Here is a 26,307-nt window from a genome sequence, read left to right on the forward strand (position 1 = left end):
AAACTTTGGGTCACCAATGTTAGCTTGTGCATTGCGAGAAAGATGCCAAGAACATAATCTGTGCTTAGCATAAGGGATAACAGATTTGATAGCCCTCTGCATTGCCCTATCCCCATCGGTTACAACAGAAATAGGTGATTTATTCATCATGGCTTCTAAAAAATTCTGTAGCACCCACTCGAAAGATTGAGACGTTTCGTCAGCGATTATGGCAGTGGCAAACACAATTGTGTTATGGTGATGATTGACACCAACAATAGGCATAATTGGTCGACCATACAAATTATCTTTGTACGTTGTGTCGAACGCAATTACATCACCGAAGCATGTGTAATCCGATCTCGATGTAGAATCTGACCAATAAGATTATACAATGCCCCCGATTCGTCTACCGAGTATGTCATAAAAAACCCGGGATCATCATGTTTCTTATAATCAAAGTAGGCAATAAGCGCATTCACATCCCCATCGACGATTTCCTTTGCTTTACCTCTTTGAAGTGCATTGTAGAGGTCTTTATGTGTAAATCCAACATTATGATAGCCCCCTGCCTGCTGCGTTAAATAGTTCATTACTTGTGACGTGCCAACACCGACCTCTTTCAATGTTGTTGCCTCATCGATATCAGCCTTACTTACAACTCTATTAGAACGCATAAATGGTGTCATAGCAGATGTGCACAATGCATGATTATGTTTCTGATCAGACTTACTTATAACCCACTGATCGTTTGTATTTGTTGCTGTAACTACGACTCTAGCCTTACATCATGTTCTTGTGACTGGCGTATGAGCACGTTGACGATCAACAGTATTGACTTTTGATACTCGAAACCCTTCTTTGGAACAACAAAATTCTTGTGTCTTCACATTCCCTTCCACGTCAAGCCGTGTTGTTCCCTTACGTGCACTAAACCCATGTTCCCGTGCGAATCCCTTGTAAAAGTGCCAAGCTTGATCACGTGAACAGAAGAGCTGACCAACCAATCTGTCAGATTCATCAACATTATGTACTTCATGGCATTCCTCGGTTGGCTTAACATTGTCTACATCAGTATTATCCATGGCAAAAATTTTTGTGCAAGTTCAGTGCTCCAGGAGTTGATGGATATGTAAACAAAGGTTCATTTTGAACATGTTTCTGTCGTGCTGCTTTCAATAGGATGTGGCATTGGTAGTGGTAGTTAAAGGGTGGGTACAACATTAAATTCGCAGTACATATTTAGGTATGTACAATAACTACAAGTATATTATCATTAAATTTAGGTATGTACAATAACTACATATTTAGGTATGTTTGTTAACTACATATTTAGGTATATACATCTTTTGAGTGAGTTTTAAGATATTAATTTAGTAATTATAGGCGTCTAATGATTTATTTTTTACGTTACGGTATATATTATTAAATTAAAAATTCTAAATAATATTTTATAAATATCAAAACAATCAACTAATTTTTTGTGCAAATGAAATTATTAAATCAATATTGTAGGTGGAAAACATGAAACACTGTTAAAAAAATTGAAACATAAATTACATAACTTTTAAAAAAAGTATCGATCCTTTTTATAAAAAGTATGGACACTTTCAATATAATAGGTAAACATATGATTAATAGGTAGCCCTTATATAATGTAATAGGTATCGTTTATATAATGTAATAGGTAGTGGTTATATTGTAAAGTGTCTATCCTTTTTATAAAAGTGTCCATACTTTTTCACTGTGGAAAACATTAATTTAAGGTTATCTTTTGAGTGAGTTTTAAGATATTAATTTAGTAATTATAGGCGTCTAATGATTTATTTTTACGTTACGATATATATTATTATTAAATTAAAAATTCTAAATATTATTTTATAAAATATCAAAACAATCAAATAATTTTTTGTGCAAATGAAATTATTAAATTAATATTGTAGGTGGAAAACATGAAACACTGTTAAAAAAATTGAAACATAAATTACATAACTTTTAAAAAAAGTATCGATCCTTTTTATAAAAAGTATGGACACTTTCAATATAATAGGTAAACATATGATGTAATAGGTAGCCCTTATATAATGTAATAGGTATCGTTTATATAATGTAATAGGTAGTGGTTATATGTAAAGGTCTATCCTTTTTATAAAAGTGTCCATACTTTTTTCACTGTGGAAACATTAATTTAAGGTTATCTTTTGAGTGAGTTTTAAGATATTAATTTAGTAATTATAGGCGTCTAATGATTTATTTTTTACGTTACGATATATATTATTATTAAATTAAAAATTCTAAATATTATTTTATAAAATATCAAAACAATCAAATAATTTTTTGTGCAAATGAAATTATTAAATTAATATTGTAGGTGGAAAACATGAAACACTGTTAAAGTATCGATCCTTTTTATAAAAAGTATGGACACTTTCAATATAATATAATGTAATAGGTAAATTTGCAATGCTATCGGTATAAATATACCGGTTTACTTATAAAATAGGTAAATATAAGCGCTACCTATTACATTATATAAGCGCTACCTAGTATGTTATTGTACTTTATAATATTTCCGGTTAAATAATATAACATAACCGGTCTAAATTTTAACCGGTCACTTGTTTAACCGGTCACGCCGTATATTAGCCGTTTTTTAGGCGCCGCACCGCAGAACTACCCCACCCTCCCAATCATCAATAGTTCGGCTGATTCTGCTGTGCGGTGCCTAAAAAACGGCTAAAAATGGCGTGTCCTGTTAAATAAGTAACCGATTAAAATTTAGACCGGTTATGTTATATTATTTAACCGGAAATATTATCAAGTACAATAATATATTAGGTAACGCTTATATAATGTAATAGGTAGCGTTTATATTGACCTATTTTCTAACTAAACATGTATATTTAAACCGGTAACATTGCAAATTTACCTATTACATTATAATTATCGATTTTGATATTTTTGAGATTGATACAATTTTAAATGTATCGACACTTTATGCGTGCACCTCGTTGTGCTTTCATTTTGGGAAAAAAACATCGACACATATTTAAAGAGTGTCGATACATAATGTAAATCTATTTACTAATTAACCAATATATTTTTACCAGTTACATTGTATTAAAATATCTAATGTTATTATTTTGTTACTGTAAAGTTTTTGTTCTTTTCTTACTGAGTTTTGCTTAAAATATCCAATTTTTCGTATTAAAAAATGAAAATTCCGAAATAAAAATGACCACACAAGCACACTTTTATACTACCGGTTTTGTCATTTCGAGATCCATTTTGTCATATTTTTACCTATTATATTGTTATGGATCGATACATTTTTATAAAGTATCGACATTTTATTGATGCTATAACTTCTATTCTTTTAAATTTCAAAAGAGTCGATACTTATAATAAAATATCGACACTATCAACATATCCGGTAGCTCTTTACCGGTTTTGTCATTTTGAGACCGATTTTATCATATTTTTACCTGTTATATTGTTATAGATCGATACATTTTTATAAAGTATCGACACTTTATTAACGCTATAACTTCTTCTCTTTTAAATTCCAAAAGTGTCGATACTTATAATAAAGTATCGACACTATCAACATATCCGGTAGCTCTTTACCGGTTTTATCATATTTTTACCTGTTATATTGTTATGGATCGATACATTTTTATAAAATATCAAAACTTTATTAGCGCTATAACTTCTTCTCTTTTAAATTCCAAAAGTGTCGATACTTATAATAAAGTATCGACACTATCAAAATATCTGGTAGCTCTTTATCGGTTTTGTCATTTCGAGACCGATTTTATCATATTTTTACCTGTTATATTGTTATGAATCGATACATTTTTATAAAGTATCGACACTTTATTAGCGCTATAATTTCTTCTCTTTTAAATTCCAAAAGTGTCGATTCTTATAATAAAGTATTGACACTTTCAACATATCCGGTAGCGCTTTACCGGTTTTGTCATTTCGAGACTGATTTTATCATATTTTTACCTGTTATATTATTATGGATCGATATATTTTTATAAAGTATCGACACTTTCAATATATCTTGTAGCGCTTTACCTGTTTTGTCATTTATAGACCGATTTTGTCTTTTTTTTTCCTGTTATATTGTTATGGATCGATACATTTTTATAAAGTATCGACACTTTCAATATATCCGGTAGCGCTTTACCTGTTTTGTCATTTATATACCGATTTTGTCATTTTTTACCTGTTATATTGTTATGGATAGATACATTTTTATAAAGTATCGACACTTTACCTGTTTTATCATTTATAAACCGGTTTTGTCATTTTTTTACTTGTTATATTGTTATGGATCAATATATTTTTATAAAGTATGGACACAAACCGACAAGCTAAGTTTGCCGGTTGCCAATTTTTTTTAATATTTCTTCATGATTTCCACCTATTACATTATTATTACTCAATATTTTCGGTAGCGCTAAACCGAATTTATCAAATATCTTTTAATGTATCCGGTAACGTCGTATATTAGCCGTATATTAATCCGCCTTTCCGGAGACAATCTCTGCAACCGGTCTAGAAGGAAAAAGCCGTTGGAGAAATGTCATCAACGACCAAAGGCAAACCACAGCTAGGACTTGGAAAGTTACCACCATCCCAAAAGACCTAGCTGTATATGAATGGCTCTGGTCAACTGATACAATCTATACACCTGCAAAATCAATTACGACGTTGTCAATCATCTTATTTGGTCATTAGAATGAAAATGAACCCAGTACAAAGACCAAATACCTCAAAAATGATAGGAACCAGGGGCCAACAAGATGACTGGCACTTATCAAGAATGGTCTCAAATGCATGTTGAGCGGCACAGCCTACCAGGAAAGGAGTCACTGCAACCAGCGCTTGGACACCGAGCACTGGCCAAGTTACAAAGGCCGCAACAAGAGGAATAACAACCTTGAAACCCGTTGCGAAGAGAGAGGATGATAGGTAACCCCTGAGTCCTGTAATGAGACCCCACCTCTTGGGACTGAACTGCAAATAGGCCTTTGAACATAATCAGTCACCAGAAAGAACATCCCAAGACCAATATAGAATAGCACTTCAAAGGAAAATGAGGACACAATTTCTGCACAATATAGCCATGCAAAACAATTACACCTGTTCTTTTATGTTACACACACACCGCAGTACCACTAATGAAATTTGAATCCATGGTTATTAAAAAAGAAACGAGTGTCTCGTCCTTGAAGAAAGCCTTAATTGCATAGCTAAAGAAAAAATGTGGAAGGATCAATGAAGAAATCAATGCAACGGGTCCCAAAACCCAGAGGGCGGATCCTTTTCCTTCTTGGAAAGGAGCTGACATCAATTTGCTCTCTTCCGCCAGCTGGTAAGAATGAGATTGCCCATGAAAGGAAATAGAACCCGATTTACCATGAAACGATTGCACCCCACCAAATGTGTTTAGAGCCACAGTAGATTTCTCACTCTCAGTCCCAGTACGGTTCAAACATGAGTTTTGATCAGACCCATAGACACACACTATTATTCCCCATCTGCTCAATCTCCACAATCTATCCTCCTTATTTAACCTTAAATACCCTGAATTATTTTATTTGAAAAACAATAAGGCTCTTTTAGTTAAAACAAACAAGGGAGGAACAAACTTTAAGCACTAAAAAATCTGTGAAAAAAAGAAGCAAAAGATGTACTTTGATGCATCTCCAAGCCCAACATTTCCGTTCCTTCTTATGATGTTGCATACAGGAGCCTTCAAATTTTGACCATTGGAAATGAGAGTGAGTTTCCGACTTCGACAAAATGAACATAAATGGGATGGCAAGGTAACACTATGAAAGCAACAAACTTGAAGGATAGATTTACTTACGGATTGATTAAAGAATCGATGATGACAAAAAATGCTGAACTTTGGGACACGAAATCCAAGGCAAACCGATTGAAGCTCCATCTTTTTTATGATTTTAGCAGCGTCGATTGAAGTTGCTGGTCGTCGGTCACCGCTTAAACCCCAAGTTTTCCCAATAGGTGCGAGTGCGGGGTGATTTTCAGTTTCTAGGTAATTAGAAAGCTACCAGCCGCAAAGCTGGCCACCTGTTGGACCATTTCCACGATCTGAGCCCTCCTATTAATTACTAGATTTTATGGATTTACTTGGTAACAATCCAGGCCTAACAACCTCTCAGGCTCAGGCCTTCCTCCGATATTAAATTAACTCAGACAAGGTGAAGGCTTTGAGGAATGCATACATGTCAAGCTAATTATAGAAAAATTGTTTATTATATAAATTACTGTGCCGATGAAGTAGTTGGTGATAACTCTATAATTTACTGAATAACAATAACATATCTGCCTGTTTCTTTTAACTATGCTCCTTTCATCTGTCACTCAATTCTCGTGCCCACAATCTCCAACAACATGTTTTATGATATAATAAATCGAGAAAAAGACATCCAAGAGAACAATTTCAGGCTTCAGCAGTGTATACAGACGTATACATACACTAGGGGCTCTTGCAAAATATGAAGAGGGATAAAACTTTGGTACTGCATTGATTGAACTTGGTATTAACAGGCGAAGCTGAAGTTGAAATCCCAAGCAAGAGTGAGTTGTGGTTAATGGGTTACATTATTCAGCAAACTGCTCGATGAAGGGGAGCTTTGTTCACTCAACCATGGGTTCTGGGTTGATACTGGAGAATTATCCTTCAATTTTTCGATCAAGTTCATACAACCAACGTTAGTTATCTCAAGCACGAATAGGCCTCTATTTTCATGTCCATCCTTGTTATTTACTGCCATGCTCAGTGGTTGCTCGCTTATATTGGACGAGGAGCAAGGTGATACTTCTGATGAAGTTGCACAAGTGATTTCTACTGCAGGAACCCTTCTCCTTAGCCTGATTTGGTCTAGTCCTACTGCTACTTCTATCATTGTAACCCTGCCACCAATGGTAAGCATCAGTGGCTATGCATTTTAGATCAAACTTCAATTATTGAAAGATCTCCCACGAATTTTTGTTTCAATAATTGAAGTTTGATCTAAAATGCATAACCGGTCACATAAAATTATTATATTTTTTAATACATTTACTAACGGTATTTGTAGACAATAGTCTAATTACTCGTTTCCTTATAGCTTCTCTGTCGATTTTTGGCAAAAGCTGTTTTTATAGCAAATAAGCTAAATCCTAATTTTGAACACAATTCTTTATCATTAATTCTCAAATTGTAATAAAAAAGATAATTTACCCAATTAAGTGAATAAACATAACGTCATCTCAAATAAAAATTAGCAAGTTAAATTCTTAAAACTACCAAGCACGTCGCTTTTGGACAACTGACCCCGGATTCCCTGGAGCAGTCCCCCTCTTTCTATATACTCGGTCTAACACTTGTCCGAAATCTGATAGCTCCCAAATCCGCTCTATTCTGTAATTGCCAATATATGAAAGCGAGCAATGCAAATGCAACCATTTCCATTTCCTCTCGTCTCTTTGACTTGTTTAATCAATATCGATATCCTCTCAGATCTCCTTCCACGCATTATCTTCTTTGTTGTTCCTATATTTATTACAGTTTAGCCACAATGTTCGCAGAGCCCGATAGCTGCCCGAGATCCAAGTATGGGAACATTATGCATTCCGATCCTAACATGTCCATCGCTGGAAGTGAAGATGATTTGTACATACGTTATAGCAGCGCATCCGCTTCCAGTCATGCCCTTTATGAAGCCCATAGGACCAGCCCGGAAGGCTCACCCATTACCATGTCTCCCTGGAACCAAACCACTTCTTTCATGAGACCTTCGGGTTTCTCTTCCGGATACGACAACGTTCCGGCTAACAGTCTCATCGGGTCGCTCACACGTGAAGAGGGTCATATTTACTCCTTGGCAGCCACAAAGGATCTCCTTTATACCGGCTCCGATAGCAAGAACATTCGTGTGTGGAAGAATTTAAAAGAGTTCACGGGGTTTAAATCAAACAGTGGGTTGGTTAAGGCCATTGTGATATCTGGGGAAAAGATTTTCTCTGGTCATCAAGATGGGAAGATTCGTGTTTGGAAAATCTCTCCAAAGGACCCCAGCATTTACAAACGAACTGGAACTTTGCCGACTCTCAAAGACGTCCTTAAAAGTTCCATTAAGCCAAGCAATTACATGGAAGTGAAGCATAAGCGGTCTTTATGGATAAAACACGCTGATGCGGTGTCGTGTTTGAGCTTGAATGAAGAACAAGGTCTTCTTTACTCTGCTTCATGGGATGGGACATTCAAAGTTTGGAGGATTTCTGATTCCAAATGCCTTGAATCCATTCGTGCACACGACGACTCTGTTAACTCAGTGGTTTCGACCTTGAGTGGAATGGTTTACACTGGCTCCGCAGATGGAACCGTTAAAGTGTGGAAAAGGGAACAACAGCGGAAAGGAGCAAAGCATATGTTGGCACAAACTCTTTTACAACAAGACTGTGCTGTTACGGCGTTGGCAATCAACACCAAGGGTTCAGTATTGTACTGTGGCTCCAGTGACGGCGTGGTCAATTTCTGGGAAGTTGGGAAACAATTAGCCCACGGCGGGGACCTTAATGGGCACAAGCAGACGGTGCTTTGCCTTAAGGCTACTGATAATTTGGTCTTTAGCGGATCAGCTGATAAGACTATATGTGTTTGGAGGAAGGACGGCAACATCCACACATCCCTCTGCGTGCTGACTGGGCATATGGGGCCCGTCAAGTGTTTGGCGGTGGAAAAAGATCATGAATCTGGGAGTGAGCAGCGGTGGATTGTGTACAGTGGAAGCCTTGATAATTCGGTTAAGGTATGGAGCGTGGCGGAGTATGCTCAGGTAACAGCGGGCACCACAATCATCATCATCAGCGGCCGAATTTCGATTGCGATACGGATTCTAACCGATTCGCATATGATGAGAGCGCCCCCTTCCAGCCAGCATAGACAACACTGATCAACATGCATATGCTGCCACGTGTCCACTTATAATAAAAAAGTTACCAAAATTCACACGTGGAAAATTAAGGGTACGTGATTCTGTGACGCTTACACTTCACGTAGAAGAGAGACGAGAGTTATCATTTTGGGATTTTAGTTTTGGTAATAGTTTATGGTCACGGATCATTAACATACAGATTTCATTATTTTTCAATAAAATTTATTCCGCTTGAGATGATTATTCTGGAAGTGCAATTTAATTTCGGTAATAATATTTTATTTTAATGAATTTTTTTAAAGAAAAATCCGTTGATGAGTAAAATAAGAAAGGAATAACAAATTAATAACTAATACTATTATTTACTTTAAATAAAAACTCATAAAATATGAAATTATTTTTAAATATCAGATTAAACACCAATCATTTGACTTGCCAAAGCAAGTGGAACCGTAAAAGTACATAGCTCCAACTTTGAAAAAAAATGTATTATCGAATTGAAATTATATATCTTTTAAATATTATATTATTAAAATATCTCAACCTACAAATTTTAATAAATAATAATACCAATAAAACTAAAACTTAGTTATTCGATAATCTCGTAAACAAAAGCTGGAAGACGTGGAGTGATGAGGACATCAAGTGGAGTAACTTTAGAAAGTGTCAAAGCTGGTCCCTGGCGCATATCAATGGGTTCATCTAACGGGGTTGCAAAATCGAACAAGTGCAGCAAATTAGCAACCGTAAGCTGCAAAACTTGGAGTGCAAATGAACCCCAGGGCACATTCTTCTTCCGCTGCTAAACGGTATAAACTCAAAATTTGCCCTCTAAAATCAACATGTTTGTGGCTAGTCAAGAACCGTTCGGGTCTAAACTCGTCAGGATCCGACCATGTTCGTGGGTCGTGTTGAAGCTTATAAAGATTGGTGATCAGCCATGTTCCTGCGGGGACATGGTAACCACTCACAGTGCAATCCTCGGCGGCTTCATGAATCAATGAGATTGGTGCAGCAGGGTATAAACGCATTGTTTCCTTGATAACTGCTTGAAGGTATACTAAATTTTTCATGTCGGTTTCCTCCACTAGCCTGTTGTTTCCCACATGGATGTCTAGTTCATTTCGTAGCTTGTTTAAAGCATCACGGTTGTTAAGTAACAAAGATAAGATCCATGTCAATGTAACTGCTGTAGTGTCTTCAGCCGCCAAGACCAGAGCCTGTAAAATCAGGCAAAACTCTTTTAACTTTTGTCATAAATAGTCAAACTCTAACACCAAGTAAAATACTAAAATCTACCAGACAGGTGGCTTTGTTGGTGATATCTGCAGCGCGGTCGGCTTCATCTTTGAGTTTAGAAAGCATCACATCCATGAAATCTTCCCCGTCCTTGAACTGATCTGACGATTTTCTTCGCCTGTGCTCGTCTAGCCATCCTTCGGCATATCGGTCTAGGTCTTCGCCTATCTTCTTCATGGCCTTCTCGTCGCCTCCTATGTCTAACCATCTCAAAAAGGGCAAAGCATCAGATACGACGAACTTCCCACTCAACTCAGTGAAGTCCCTCAAGGCCATTTTCAACACCCGATTCTCTGCATCTTTGCCGAAACTCGGGATTCGCTTCCCTATAATCATTCTTAGAATAACGTTAAGGGTTAAATCCCAAAACCATCTCTTCATCTCTACCGACAAGTTATCAGAGCCAATATTTTTGCTTTTGTCCCATTGCTGATACAGCTCTTGCATGGACAACTTTATCTCGGATTCTCGGGCGTGCTTGAGCATATCAAGGCGGCTGTTGGAGAGGAGCTCGAGAGTAACGAACTTGCGCATTTGACGCCAATAAGGTCCATGTGGGGCGAAGCCAAACATGGAGTTGTTGTAGCCCATAAGAACCGAGGCAGTTAGATTCGGACGAGTGGCGAAGGCTTTGTCGTTGGTGGTAAGACACTCTTTAACAGTTTCGCTATCGCTCACTACCAAAGCTCTACGCACGCCGAGCTTAATAGTGAAGATTGGTCCATATTTGTCTGCCATGTTGGCCAGGCTAATGTGGATTGGTTGGGAACCCCCTAGAAGGTGGAGATGACCGATTATCGGCCAGGCGCCTCCAGCTTCCGGTGGTTTCGGCTTCCGACTTGTGTTTCTGGTGAGTATTTTGGAAATACATACGAGGGAGATTAGAAAGAGTGGAAGCGTAAATAGTTGAATAGTATCCATAGATAAGCTGCAAGCAAGAGAAGCACAATTTCAATTCCAACACACGATATTATATAGAACCCGATCTGAAGAAGATGCAGGAAATATTCATAGAAATAAAATTACACGTCTTTGAGAAAATGAAAGGACAGTTGACAATTGTTTCGGTGAGAAAAGTAATACATTATTGTGTCTTCATTTCAGAAATCTTTCTTATTAACTAGATGTCCGTCTTATACAAGGGCCTAACATTGATTTTTATCTACGTATGTACTTTTAATTTCAAAGATTTTTTATTTGTTATTCAGCGCCAGCGACTTTGTTTTCATTGGGTGGATTTCTTCAAAGTCGTTAAATCTTTTTAAAACTCGTTCGTAGTAGGTTTTTCTTTTCCGGAAAAACAAGAAACTGGGAAAAGTAATGAAATGATTGATTAGTGGAGAATAAGGACAAAGCACCAACTTTAGGAGCTGTTTAGACGGTGGAAAAGATGATTATCTTAGGGCAATTTTTTCCCCACAATCTAATACTTAAGTTTAGATTAAAAAGATTCTCAATAAAGAATAATAAATTTTTCTCTCTCCAAAATCGCATCCAGCCGTATACCCAGCATTGTTTTGAAAATCGGATCGGTCGGTTCAATCGAAAATCGTTGTCTAGTTCGGTTCAAACTAAACCAGTTGAACCATTATTAGTGAACCAGTCGGAATCGTTCGAACCGGACCGGCTGAAAACCGGAAAAAACAGCCAATTTTGTTTTTTTTTAAAATTAAACCAAACGACGTCGTTTGTTAAACGAGCCAAGTCGAACTCGAGTATTGCTAAGCTCGACTCAAACTTTAAAAGTAAGCTCAACTCGACTCAAACTCAAGAACTCCAAATTATCAAGTTCAACTCGAACTCGAAATATAATATTGAAACTTGAACTCGAAAAGGCTTGAAGTCAAAAAAAATTTAGAAGCTCGATTGAAGCCTAAAATTTGAGCTTGATTGAAGTGAAAAAATAATTCACTCTATGCTCACTAAAAGACTCCATGATTTTGAATGTCAAATTACCTCTATTATTTATAGAAGTTAGTTGGGATGCTCTTCTATGTTTCTTAGCCATGTGAATTGTTTTGTTCTCATATTTTCTCTTTAGACTTTTGAGATGTTCTTCTATGTTTCTTAGCCATGTGAGATTGTTTTTTTTTTAAAATTAAACCAAACAATATCATTTTATTATGATTTTTTAGCCCCAAATTTATTTTTTAATTATAGTTATATAATTATATTTATTATTTAATATGTTTTATCTTAAATATTATGTTGTAGTTAATTTGAATCATTTTGTTTCACTTGATTTTATGGTTTTTAACTCATATATGTTATGACTTGCTTTGAATATGACTTGTGATATACAAAATTATTTTTTATTAAATATTTTTGGTATTTTTATTTAATGTTTTAAATAATTATGACGTCGTCCGGTTCTTACGATCGGTCGGACCGGTTCGACCGGTTGAACCAGTGAACCGATAGCATGACCGGTTCGCTAACCGGTCCAGTTCTGAAAACTATGGTTAGACCAAAACGACAATTTTCGGTTTAAATAAAAAAAATTCTTTTTTTTCTCCTACCCGACTCCTTCCTTCTTTCTTCTTCTTCTCCCCCTCCCATTCTCTCTCTAATTCTTCTTTCCTCACTGGCTCGAAAAGCTTATGCTACAATGGAAGCACTTTTAGACATTGCAATTTATAGTGCCCAATTCATTTGAGTTATTTGCACTTCCAATGTCCTCATTGGTACCCTACGCATTACTTTCTCCCTTCCTGCTCTTTGCATGTAATAATTTGGGTTAGTTAATGTCAATTTCTAATCTTAGGGCCAATTTTAACAAAAGAGGTTTAGGACCAATTTCATTCGTTAAACCCATTGAAAACTATGTAAATTTAAACCAATAACTTGTCTTATATTGGGCTTAGAGCTAGTTCTCTTGCTGGATTATGAAGTATTTCTAGGTAATGTTATTAAATAATATTTTGAAAAAATACGTTCTGTATTTTAGAATATTTGGCATGGTTGTCAATTTTTTTTATAATAAATTAAAATATTTATTTTAAATATAACATTAAAAATTAACTTAAGGAAAATTAAATAATATTTTAATTATTTTATTTCAAAAAAAATTGATTCTTAACTAGATCAAAGACGATGTTAAATATATATATATATATATATATATATATATATATATATATCCATCGTTATAAAAGATAAGGTAAAGACTTCCTGTCAGATATCTCGGAATTCCTCTGGTCACCCGCAAGTTGAATGAGAAAGATTGTGAAGCACTTATTGTTAAAATTAAGCAAAGACTCCATCATTGGTCTGCTAGGAACCTCAGTTATGTTGGCAGATTCGAGTTGATTAAATCTGTTATTTTCAGTATCAACAACTATTGGTGCATACAACTTTTTTTGCCTGCTTCGATTCTTAAAAAAGTGGAGCAGCTTTGTATAAGATTTTTTTGGAAAGGCTCAGACAAACCGGCTGCTGGAGCTAGAGTGTGCTGGGATAAAATATGCCTTCCTAAATCAGAAGGTGGTCTCGGATTGAAGAATCTAAAAAATTGGAATAGAGCTTGTATTGTGAATCTCATAAAGAAAATGTTGGCTGGTGAAGGTTCTCTATGGGTGGCTTGGGTTAATAGATATGTCATTAAAGAGCAAAATTTTTGGCAGTTTAATCCTGGCCCCAACGTCAGCTGGAGTACCAGAAGAATATTTAAACTGAGATCAGAAGCAATGTCTCTCAATTATGATACATGCACGGTGAAGGAAATTTATGAAGATATTAGAACAAAAGGGCAGAAAGTACCTTGGCATAAACTTATCTGGTTCCCACTGCATATCCCAAAGCATAGTTTTATCGTTTGGATGGCTCTTCAAAACATATTGCCTACTAGAGACCGTATGCAAATCATGGGAATTAACACAGACTCTTTATGCGTTAATTGCAGAACCTCTCAAGAGTCTAGAAATCATGTATTTTCTGAGTGTTCTATGGCTGTCTGCTTATGGAATTCAGTTTTGAATCAGTGTGGATTAAATTCTTCAAATCTGTCATGGGATATTATGGTTAACAGAGCAAGCTCATTATGGAATGAAAAATCTCTTATCACCTTCATTTTAAAGATAGCGTGGTTTACTTTCATTTATTTCTTATGGCAGGAAATATATCATATAATTTTCCAAGCTCGATCTAGATCAGTTGAACAATTATTTTTTGAAATTTCTGATGCTGCTCGATTCTGCCTTAGGGGGAAAAGTTTCAATTGGCTTGATAGCACTAATCTTTTTCTTTGTAATGCTTGGGGTTTATAGTTTATTTACAAATTATTGTTGTCTAGGTTGTGCACTGATTTGTATAGGCTGTGCAGATTTTGTTTGGTTGATTGTTTTGTAGCATAACTTTGCTAAATTTGGGTAATAACATCTTAATTATCAAAAAAAAAAAAAAAGATAAGGTAAAAGTATGACCCCAGACATTTTAGCCCACAGTCAAGTTATCGGCATCAATGTTAAAGGTTGCTACTTGCGAGGCTTTAGTATTGCTTTTGTTCTTCAGTTGCTACTAGGATCCCACTACACTTTTCAAAATGAGTATTGATACCGATGCATTAAAAGAAGCTTCCAAAAATTAAATGGAAAACAGAGTACATAGGTAGTTTGCTTGAAACATCATTTTTACAAGATGATATAGGTAATGATAAAACCACCTGTAACTTAACTTGGCCTTTGAACACGACTAATTTATTCAAATATTGAAAAGAAGGGGAGAGGGATGTAACAGAGGCGCAATGCCTGACTAAATAATACAACAACATAAGGAACCAAAATGTCAGCATTACACTTTATCCTTGCAATCTTCACCTGGATTTTAGTTATATAGCTCAGGAGCAAGGCGAGGTGCGACAAGTGCTTCAAGCGGGGTAGATTTAATATTAGTCAATCCAACAGTGCCACTCATGTCAATCAAACCATTATTTGGCGTCGAGAAATTGAAGGCGTGTAAGAAATTAGACATGGTCAGATACAGCATGTGGAGTGCAAACGATGTTCCAGGGCAGCTTCTCCTACCACTACCAAAAGGCATCAGTTCAAAATGCTGACCTCTAACATCCACATCTTTGTGGGTAGTAAGGAACCTCTCCGGCATAAATTCCGATGGGTCTGGCCATACGTTAGGGTCCCTTTGAATCCTATGGAGGTTCACGATCAGACGAGTTCCTTGGGGGATTTCATAGCCCCCAATAGTGCAGCTTTCACTGAGCTCGCGGGGTGCTGAAAGGGGTGCAGGTGGGTACATTCTTAATGTCTCTTTAACAATGGCTTGAATGTACACCAATTTGCCGATGTCTTCTTCATTCACAAACCTGCCCCTGCTTACATGGGCATCTAGTTCTTTCTTGAGCCTTTTTCAGTGTGTGAGGTTTGTTTAACATAAGCGAAAGACCCCATATTAAGGTAACAGTTGTAGTGTCACTGCCTGCTAAAATCATATTCTACAATATGCAAATTTCATAGTTTTTAGAAATTAGAATTGATTAGTGAGAAAATTCATATTTATTAAAAGATTTTTTTTTATAAAAAAAAGGCAAGAAGATTGTACCAAGGAAGTGGCTTTGTTGATGGTGTCGGCATCATATCCGGCAAGACTTGCACCTTTAAGAACAGAGTTCATAACATCCATGAAATCCTTCTCCTTTTTTGTTTTCATCCCAACTTCCTCCCATCCTATGGTCATCGAGCCATCCATCGGCGATTTCATCCAACTCTCTAGCAGTTTTCTTCATCTTCTTCTCGTAGCCGCCCAAATCCAGACGTCGGAGAAAAGGGACTGCGTCTCCCAACAAAAATATGCCCGACAGGTGAAAGAAATCCCGTAAAGCCTTGCGATATCTCGACACCACTTTCTGGTCTTCCTCTGCGGTAACATTATACCTCTTCCCAGCAACCGTCCTGAGAATGACGTTCAACGTCAAGTCCGCAAAATGTTTCTTCATCTCAACCAAGACCTTACCAGAGCCATCCTTTTTCTCAGCCCACGTTTTGTATAGATGTTTTAGTGATCCCTGTATTTCCGACACAAAAACTTTCTTGAGCTGATCGATCCTGTGGTTTGATAGCACCTCCAACATCGTTATTTTGCGCATTTCACGCCAGTATTGTCCGTAAGGAGAGAACCCGAACATGGCATAGTTGTAACCCAGGTGTTCAGCGGCTGCAAATTTGGAACGGGAGGAAACAGCCATATCGTTGGTGGTAAATATCTCCTTGGCCACATCTCTGGAATTCACCACCAGGGCTGGATGAACACCAAGGCGGATCATGTAGGCTGGTCCATATTTATCAGCCAAGTTTCCCAATGTTTCGTGAGGGGACAACGGTCCCCCTAACAGCGGGAGGTGACCGATTAATGGCCATGCACCGGCTGCTACGGGTGCCGCTTTTCCTCCACTTGCTGAGCTTGGATTTTTGAGTTTGGTGTACAAAAACAGCAGTGTGATAGCTAACACTACTGCGTAACCCAAAGTTGGGAGATCGAGAAGATCCATCAGTGCTAGGATAGGAAAGTGCAGATCTGCTAAAGAAGTTGATGGGTGGAGGTGTTGCATTTTGCACATATAAATAAATAAATTTGCTGAAATGGCCTAGCAGGACAAACTTATCGATCCTTGGGGGAATTCAAGATTTTTATTCTAATTTATTAATTGGTTTTTAGTCATCAATGTTGAATGAGTTTCCAGTTGTCATACTGGTGCAGCAGCATTATATATTGTTAGCATGATGAGTCAGCAACAATGGTGCCCATGCTAACATATATGCAAGAAGAAGAACAAAACAATAAAAGATGCGCCAATTAATTTAGTCTGTCCTGGAAAAAAAATAATAAAATTAAAAAACTAACAAGTTAAAACCGGTAACAAGCTATTAAACTAAAAGCCAATTCCACCATGACGATAAACTGGGAATATAGTTTCTATTAATATTATAGTTCGAATCTTATTTCAATTTTTATAATTAATTAAATTAAATCTATATTTATTAATTCATTTATTTCAATATAATATTATATAAAAATTATATTTTAAAAATATATTTTAATTAATTTTATTTTATTTACAACATTAATATTTTAATTTATTTATCCATGTTTAGAGTGGGTGAGAAGGTCTTGGTAGGCGGCCTTTGCTATTACTTTAATTCATATATATTATTCTTTTGTTAAGTTTCCTCGCCACTAGTCTATTAAATTCTTTCAATAATATCATATATACAAGTAGAAAAATATATTAACTAACAAGGGTCCAGTAGACTATTTGCCTGGCTGTCGTCACTCATCACTCATGTGGCCTGTATTTTTCTATTTCGCCTTTGAAAATTCAAAGTTCACTATACTGACACAGGCTTCGACTGTAATATTAATATCTTCGTATTATTTTATTTATTTTTAAATAACGATACCTTATATAAGGGAAGAGACTAAAAAATTATATAAAAATATATTTTTAAAATAAATTATTACATCTTTTTAAAAATATTGCAATACATCGGAGAAATATTATTTTAAACATGTATTTTAAAAACAAATGATAGGCGACGACTACGGACAGAGCAGGAGGGACTTTGGCTCTAATAATTTTTTAGATCAAATTATTTTTAGATATTTCTTAATTTTACGAATAAGAAAATTAATCTCGGTCTTCTTTAATTTATAAGATTAAATATTTTCAAGTAAATATTTATTTAAAATTAGATAAATTCAATTTAATTTTGTTTTAAAAAAATACTTCTTAGGTTTATGTTAATTTTGAAACAAATCAATTAGACTTTAATTTATTAATATTTAAAATTTAAATTAATAATTAATCCTTTAACTTCCATTTTATTATTATTTATAGTAAACCTTTATAAACTATTAAACAAAAGAGATGATGCATACAAGGCTCTTTCAAGTAACTTTATATATAAACCCAAGTAGGAGAATTTTTTTTTTTAAAATCCAGATTATTTATGTAACTAAATGAAGATAAAAAGTTATGGTGCAGTCAAGGTAAGATTCAAACCTCCAGCAGCCTAGTACTGATAAAATTCATTTTTAGTCAGTGTAGAGATTGAATGGAAAAGACATTTGTCCAACTAACTAAAAAGACAAATAAAACAAATTGCACGATATTGTTAAATACAATAATTGAAGAGTTCTCTCGATGACAAATAACTAAGGGTATTAAAATTAATTAAAAGGGTAATTAAAGAAAAAGAAATCATAATTGATGACTTTGAACTTGGTTTTAGAGGTTAATTCAAATTTGTGTATCAACGAAGTATACATGCTATTTTTTCATGTATATTTTATATAAAATCTTAAACATCAATAATTTGTTTTAAGCATTTTTTTGGATAAATCAGAATTTTATTATCCAAGAGCAATGTAACTTTACAACCAATCACCAATCAAAGCAAGGAGCATTACAAACAAACAAAAGGACAAAAGATTGGTTAAACTATACTCCAAGCATTACAAAGATGGAAGTTAGTGCAATCAAGTCTGTTTATAGTTTTTCCTCTAAGCCTTATACTAACTATTTCAATGATTTCCTTGAGCAAGTTGTCAACAGTTCGAGATCTTCCTTGAAATAGTCTGCGATTACGTTCTTGCCACAAAAAGTAGATATAAGCATTCCAAGAAATTTTCAGTATAATGGTAATTAGAGACTTCCCTTTCTACATAGAGCTTGCGCGAGAGACCATTTCTTCCCAAGTCATTGCAGTGTAGTTCATACCATTCAATTGGAGAACAAATTTCCAGAGTTCTATAGCCAAGGGGCATTGAGAAAACAAATGATCCCTGCTTTCGTTAGAAGCCCTACAATTAACGCACAGACCAACAATGACTAATCCCATGCGTTGCAAGCGATCACAAGTTGGTAACCTATTTAAGATGGCCATCCAAGTAATCAAACTATGCTTTGGAATGAGCATAGGATACCATACTAGACGGTGCCAGTATACTTTCTGACCTTGCAATCGGATTTTTCCCCCCAATTTCCTTCGCCTGCTCAATACCAGAAGAATAAAGAGGGAATGCATAATTTCTCAGTTTGAGAATTCTTCTAATCTTCCAGCTGATATTAGACCCAATGTCAAACTGCCAAAAGTTATGGTCCTTGAAAACATAGCTATTTAACCAAGCAACCCAGAGCGAGCCGTTTCCAGCAAGGATCTTTCTAATAAGGCTCATAATGCAAGCTTTGTTCCAGGTGGTAGTGTTTTTCAGACCTAAGCCTCCTTCAGATTTTAACAGACATATTTGGTCCCAACTAACTCTTGCTCCTGCAGCTGATTTGTTCGCTCCTTTCCAAAAGAACCTTGAGCATAATTGGTCCACTGACTTTAAAACAGTAACCGAGAGGATTAATTGTCTACACCAGAAATTACTGACACTAAAAAGAACCGATCTGATTAGCTCGAGTCTGCCAGCATAACTTAAGTTTCTTGTAGACCAGTGGTGAAGCCTTTGCCTAATTTTTTCAAGGAGTGGTTCACAGTCCTTCAGAGAAATTTTTCGAGTAACAAGAGGTATTCCTAGGTACCTAACAGGCAGGCAACCTGTTTTAAAGCCAGAAATGATTTCGAGGTTCTCAATTTCCCTAGGAGAGATACCCGCAAAGAAGATCTCACATTTGAAGGGATTTAAATGAAGCCCCAGAAACTTGATAAAAATGATGAAGGACACTCAAGACTCCAGCTACTGAATCCTTATTTCCTTTGTAGAAAATCAGTAAATCATCTGCAAATGAGAGATGAGTTAACCCAATTTTCTTGCATTTTGGGTGAAAAGCAAAGACTCCTTTGGAAGCAGCTATATTTAGCATTTTAGAGAGGACATTCATTGCTAGAACGAAAAGATAAGGGGAAACATGATCCTCTTGTCTTAAACCTCTGGCCCCTTTGAAATAGCCTATTAAAGTTCCATTAAAAGCAATAGAATACTTAGCTTGAGAGAAACATATTTCTATCCAGGCAATAAATTTTTTAGGAAGATGGAGGCCTTTAAGGATTGCTAATAAAAAATTCCAATGCAATGAGTCGAAAGCTTTATGAAGATCAATTTTCATTGAGCATCTTGGAGAGATGAATTTCCTACCATATCCTTTCACTATCTCCTGGGCAATGAGAGCATTATCGATGATATCACGACCTCGAATAAAGGCAGTCTAGTTTAAAGAGATAATGTCAGGCAGGAATTCAGTCAATCTTGTGAGAATGATTTTAGAAATAATCTTGTAGATGACGGAACAGCAGGAGATTGGCCTGAAGTCTTTAACATTGCAAGGATTAGAAACTTTGGGGACAAGAGCAATAATAGTGGAATTGAAAGCAGGGTGAATATAACTATTGCTGAAAAAATAATTTACTGCATTGATGATGTCTTCTCCCACTATTGACCAGCATTTCTTGAAGAAGAAATAAGAGAATTCATCCGGTCCAGGGGCTTTTTCATTGCCTTGACTGAATAAGGCATTTTTAATTTCTTCAGCATAGACTTCCTTAACAAGAGAGGGAAAAGCTTCAGAGGGAAAAGAATATTTAAGGAGATCTTGAAGAATAGAAGAATCCATATCCTTGACCAAAGGGTCAGCAGTACCAAGTAACTTGTTGTAAAAATAAGTGACTTCATTAGCCATGGCATCAAAAGTTTCAAGCCTATTACCTCTATCGTCAAGAAGGACTCTTATAGTATCCCTCTTGTTCTTAAAGGCCACAATGGAATGGAAAAATTTGGAGTTTGTATCTCCATCTTTTACCCATTAGACTTTTTTCCTTTTGCTTGAGGAACAGAGATTCGGCTTCTTCAAGGTTATTTAATTGATCTTGAATTTCAAGCTCATTCACAATGGAATCCTCTCCCTTGAGAGTGAGAAATTGTTGTTTTTCCAGCTCAATTCTCTTTAATTTCACACGGTCCGAAATATTGCTGAAGTTATCTTTGTTGAATTTCTTTAGGCAATCTTTGAGTATTCTAAGTTTTGAGAATAAAATCATCATAGGATTGCCATGAGCACCTTGGGACCAAGAATTTCTAACAACATTAAGGAACTGAGGATGAGAAACCCAAAAATTAAAAAATTTGAAAGGTTTTGGTCTTGTTGTAGGGGACTCTTTTAAAAGCCATATGATGACCATACTATGGTCAGAAACACCTGGAGCAAGGAATTCCACAAAGGAATGATGAAAGAAAGAGTCCCAACTAGGATTTATCAAGATTCTATCAAGTTTTCTTGCAAGAAAAAATTCTTGTTGCTTGTTGCTCCAAGTGTATTTAGGCTCAAAATAAGGGTGATCAAAGAGGTTAAGCTCATGGGTAAACTCTTAAAAATCACTCATGTCAGGAGAAGAATAAGGGCCTAAAAGCTCATGGTCTAAACTTTAATGGGAATGCAGAAAAATATTAAAGTCTCCACTTAAGACCCATGGAGAATGGTTAACAGTAATACTAACATCCTTCAAAGATTGCCACATTTGTCTTCGAGTTATTCCCTCATTACTACCATATATAGCTGTGATGAATACATGGTTACCAAAAGCAGAACCTTTAGCCGTGATACATTGATTAGAAATTTGAATTATTGAAAGATTAATTCCCTTTCTCCATAGCATCCAAATTCTGCCATTGATGGCATGATCGTAGTTTGTGCAAACATTCCAGTTGGAGAGTTTAGAATTAAGAATAGCCTCTTATTTTTCTAGTTTAACTCTTGTCTCCAAAAGGCAAAGAACATCCACTTTATTTTGGAAGGCTCTAAGGTGCACTTTATTTTGTTTTAGAGGATTATTAAATCCTCTAATGTTCTAGAAACTGACTATCATTGAGAAGAGGCTCCCAATGAACCCTTTTGACTTTCTACAGGGAGTAACTTAGTTTTGTCAAGGTGATCTTTCTTTTTTATTTAAACTCCTTAACCAAGATTGAAACTCCTTAAGCATTTTTTTACGTATATGTGTCTGGTGTTATTTTTTATTTTTTATAATTCAGTTGTAGTATTCAAGTAAATCTATGAAAAGATGATTTTTGGTCTCAACATTGTCACCACACAAAACACATATACCATGTGTGACCACTCCCATGCGAGTAAATCTATCTTTTGTTGGCATCCTATTCAAGTAATAAGATGATTTCTTTTTTATATTTTATTTTACTCTATTGATTATATTCTACTCGTGTTGTATCTTAATTTATTTTATATTTATATAATTTATTATCATAATTCAATTTAAAGAATTTTTTGTATTATATCATGTCTCACATTGTTATACATTTTACATAAATTAATATAATGATTCAAAAAATACATATTTGTATTCATTAAGTATTTCAAATATATAAGAAAATGATACACTAATTCGTTCTATAGTACTTGTATATATGTTTATGCGTGTGTGTATTTTTTTTTATAGAAATTGCTAATTTTAATAAAGATGAAATATCTAGAAATTACAATAAATGTTTATAATCATAATCGTAAATTAAACACATAATTAAAATATTTTCTTGTAATTCAAAAATTAGCCACTTAAGATCACACAATGATCATACAAAGAAAAGATTAAAAACCTAAGTAAAAACTCGAACAAAAGATAGATACGAACAGATCTGATTGCATCAGTAAATGAAGCTATTGAAATACCACCGAAAAAGCGCAAATCAGAGTCGAGTTACATGTAAAAAAGTCCACGAACGCAAATCACAAATCCAAATTCAATATGAGAGTCCAAATAAGAGAATATTAGCATGATAACAAATATGTGTCATCTTGATCAGTTCTGGCGAATGTCAAATCTAACTTTGAAAAAAATAAACAAAAATAACAACCAAACAATGAAAAATATGTCAAAAGACAGAGAAAAATATATCATAAAGACAGAGGAAAACGTGCCATAAAGACAGAGTTATTAAAAATTAAAAAAAAGCAATCAAAGAAATAATATAAGAAAATAAAGAGAAAATAAGAAATATCAACAATGACAACTAATATCAAGATTAGTGTCGCCACCTATCAATAAAAAATGAAGAGAAAAAACCACTTTTTAAGATAAAAAAACCCTTTATATATATTTATGTGTTAAACATGTATTATTTTTATGTTACATACATGTATTTTTTATTTTCTCGTATTATATTTATATCGTATCTTATTTAATTTTATATTTTAATATTAATGATATATTAAAATTTCTAATTTTCTAAAACATAATGATATGTTATAATTTATATTTATTTTCCAAATAACAATTATCAATTGGTCAACGTATTTGATGATTGAGGATAATTAATTTGGGTCAATATTCAATATTGTCACCAATATAAAATCAATATTCATATTTTTTTCTTCATAAAAAATATTCATATTATTTTTAATGTACAATAATCTTATATCCTAGTCAAACTTCTCTCTTGGAAAATAGTTAGATAATATCTAGCATATCATACATATCATATTGATTTATGCAAGTCCTTCTGCAAAATATGAAAACATGGTGAATAAAAACTGTCCAAATACATTTCAATATCGACTATTATGGACTTTTAGTTTTACTTTATTTGTTTATTAATTTTTAGTTTTACTTTAAAGCAAGAAATATTGTCCGCAATATTAGTCATAAATCATAGATGAAAGACGGGGTTTAATAAGAACTTCAAGTGGGGTGGCTTTCTGGTTCGTTAGTCCAGCCTCTTCGGTCATATCGACCCCCGCATTCGACGGAGTGGAGACATCAAACGCTTGCAAAAAGCTAGCCAACGTCAAGCGAACCATCTGGAGTCCGAAATACATTCCAGGGCAAACCCTTCTACCAAAACCAAAGGGGATCAATTCGAAAGACTGATCTCCCCCGATATCGATATCTTTATGACCAGTCAAAAACCTTTCGGGCTTGAACTCGAATGGATCCGACCAAACCCTAGGATCGGTTTGAATCTTCCAAATGTTGAAGAATATCCAACTACCTCGTGGAACATGGTAACCGCTTACCGTGATATCCTCGTGGCATAATCGTGCAGTAAAGAAAAACCGGTGGATGTAAACGTAGTGTCTCTTTAACTATGGCTTGAAGGCACTCCAACTTGCTAAGATCCGATTCGTTTACTAGCCTGTCTTTGCCTACATGAATGTCAAGCTCTTCTTGAGCTTTTCGCAACCACTGACCATAGTTCAATAAAAAGGAAAGTGTCCACGCTAGTGTAACCATAGTTGTGTCACCTCCTCCTGTGATCATATTCTGCAAAAAACCAATTAATTTGGGCATAGCTTTTATTTTTCCTTTGGCAATTTAACATACCACGACTCCTTCCCCGATCCTTACGTAAACGAGGATAATCCGACAAAATAAACCTGTAAATATCATAAGTTTTTTTCAGTCAAGTATTATACTTTTATCGTTAAAAGAAATCACATTTAATCTTTATGTTAAATAGGTCAAGGTAGAGCACATAAAATACTTCATATAATTTATTTAAAATTTTAAAAAATATTTCACATATAACCTCTTCTTAACATATATTTTTCTTAAAAATTATTTGAGCTTTTGAGTAAAATATGTAACCTTGGACCAATGTATTGGGCCGAAAATAATCTAAAACAAGGCAGAAGAAATGGGTTCAACTTTGAAAAGAAATGTGCTCAACAGATACCAAAGAAAAAAATTTGTTGTTATTTTCAAATTAAATGAAATTAGTTTTTAATCAAGTAAGATAAGGTCTCAGATTCAAGCATTATAACTGTCAGAGATTGTGAGCTTTTAATTTAAAATGATTGAAATTTATCTTTGAATAAATATTACCTCGCATTTATTTTAAATTAATTTAAAGAAAAAGAAAAATAAAGAAAGGATAGAGTAAGCGTACCAAGCAATTGGCTTTGGTGATAGTATCAACGTTAAATCCTGGTGCAGGATTTGTACCCTCAAGCAGGGAAAGCAGCACGTCCATGAAATCTTGATCTGTAACTCTATTCGAACATCTCTTCCGCTTATGCTCCTCCAACCATTTACTAGCCATGTTATCCAATTCTTTGGCAGTCTCCTTCATGGCCTTCTCGTGGCCACCCAAATCCAAAAACCCCAGAAAAGGAACTGCATCTTTCAACGCAAACACCCCTAGCAAATGGAACCATTCCCTAATTGCCTTTTGGCACCGTCTGGCCTCCTCCTCCTCCTCGCCCTGAGCTCCGCCACCGAAGTACCTCTTGCCGGCTACCATCCTCAATATTACATTCAACGTCAAGTCCCCGAACCATTGCTTCATTTCGACCAAAACATGGCCCGATTCATTCCTTCCTTTTAACCATGTTTTATATAGCTCTTTGACTGAGACCTCTGCTTGGGATGCACGGACATGCTTCAGGATTTCGATTCTACGGTTCGAAAGCAGCGCTATGTTGATTATTTTTCGCATTTCACGCCAGTATGAACCATAGGGTGCGACACCGGCCATGGCATAGCTGGACCCTAAGTGCTCTGCAGCTATGGTTCCTGGACGATTGGTGACAGCCACATCATGATTAGTGAATATTTCCTTAGCTATCTCCCAACTACTGACCACCAGTCCTGGGTGAATCCCAACCCAAATGGAGTAGACGGGGCCATATTTTTGAGCCAAGGCTCCCAACGTTATGTGAGGTAGCTGCCGCCCTCCTAACAGTCGTAGGTGGCCTATAATGGGCCATGCGTCTGCTGCTTGGGGTGCCATTCTTTTTCTTTTGGAAACTCTCGACCATCCCAATAGATAGAAGAAAAGAAGAACGGCTGCTACCCCAGCCGTAAAAGTGCTCTGATAAGGCCGGAAAAAATCCATTGACTAACAGCTCATCGAAGATATTAAAGTGGCAAGCATTTACGTATGTGTTATAGAAGGAGAATGGCTTCTAGTCATGCTGAACTTGCAACTTAAAAGCCATATAGAGAGGGACTATTATTTGTCGTTTAATTGCTATCTAGTGTACTGGCTTTTTAGCCGAATCTTGTCATTTCATTTGTAATCACGTCTGACTTTCTTTTTGTTAAAAATTTTAGGTGGACTCATTAAACCCCTTCTACAACGAAGAAAAGAGTACCCAACTAAATTA

The 26,307-nt window shown here is 35.4% G+C and overlaps 1 protein-coding gene and 4 pseudogenes across 1 annotated transcript; 1 reads left to right on the forward strand and 4 right to left on the reverse strand.

The window, feature by feature from the left end:
• Window positions 1-2,657: 2,657 nt before the first annotated feature.
• LOC120167623 lies at window positions 2,658-6,926 on the reverse strand (annotated as a pseudogene).
• A 585-nt stretch (window positions 6,927-7,511) lies between these two features.
• LOC120167504 (protein JINGUBANG-like) lies at window positions 7,512-9,039 on the forward strand. Its single transcript, XM_039176498.1, has one exon. The coding sequence runs from the start codon at window positions 7,581-7,583 to the stop codon at window positions 8,955-8,957; it is 1,377 nt and encodes a 458-aa protein (XP_039032429.1). The 5' UTR covers window positions 7,512-7,580; the 3' UTR covers window positions 8,958-9,039.
• Window positions 9,040-9,528: 489 nt separating this feature from the next.
• LOC120167624 lies at window positions 9,529-11,160 on the reverse strand (annotated as a pseudogene).
• A 3,750-nt stretch (window positions 11,161-14,910) lies between these two features.
• On the reverse strand, window positions 14,911-16,784 carry LOC120167487 (annotated as a pseudogene).
• A 7,048-nt stretch (window positions 16,785-23,832) lies between these two features.
• On the reverse strand, window positions 23,833-26,078 carry LOC120167551 (annotated as a pseudogene).
• Between the last annotated feature and the right edge of the window lie 229 nt (window positions 26,079-26,307).

The sequence above is a fragment of the Hibiscus syriacus genome, unplaced genomic scaffold (genome assembly GCF_006381635.1).
Source record: "Hibiscus syriacus cultivar Baekdansim isolate YM2019G1 unplaced genomic scaffold, ASM638163v2 tig00111689_pilon, whole genome shotgun sequence".
In the NCBI taxonomy this organism is placed as follows: domain Eukaryota; kingdom Viridiplantae; phylum Streptophyta; class Magnoliopsida; order Malvales; family Malvaceae; genus Hibiscus; species Hibiscus syriacus.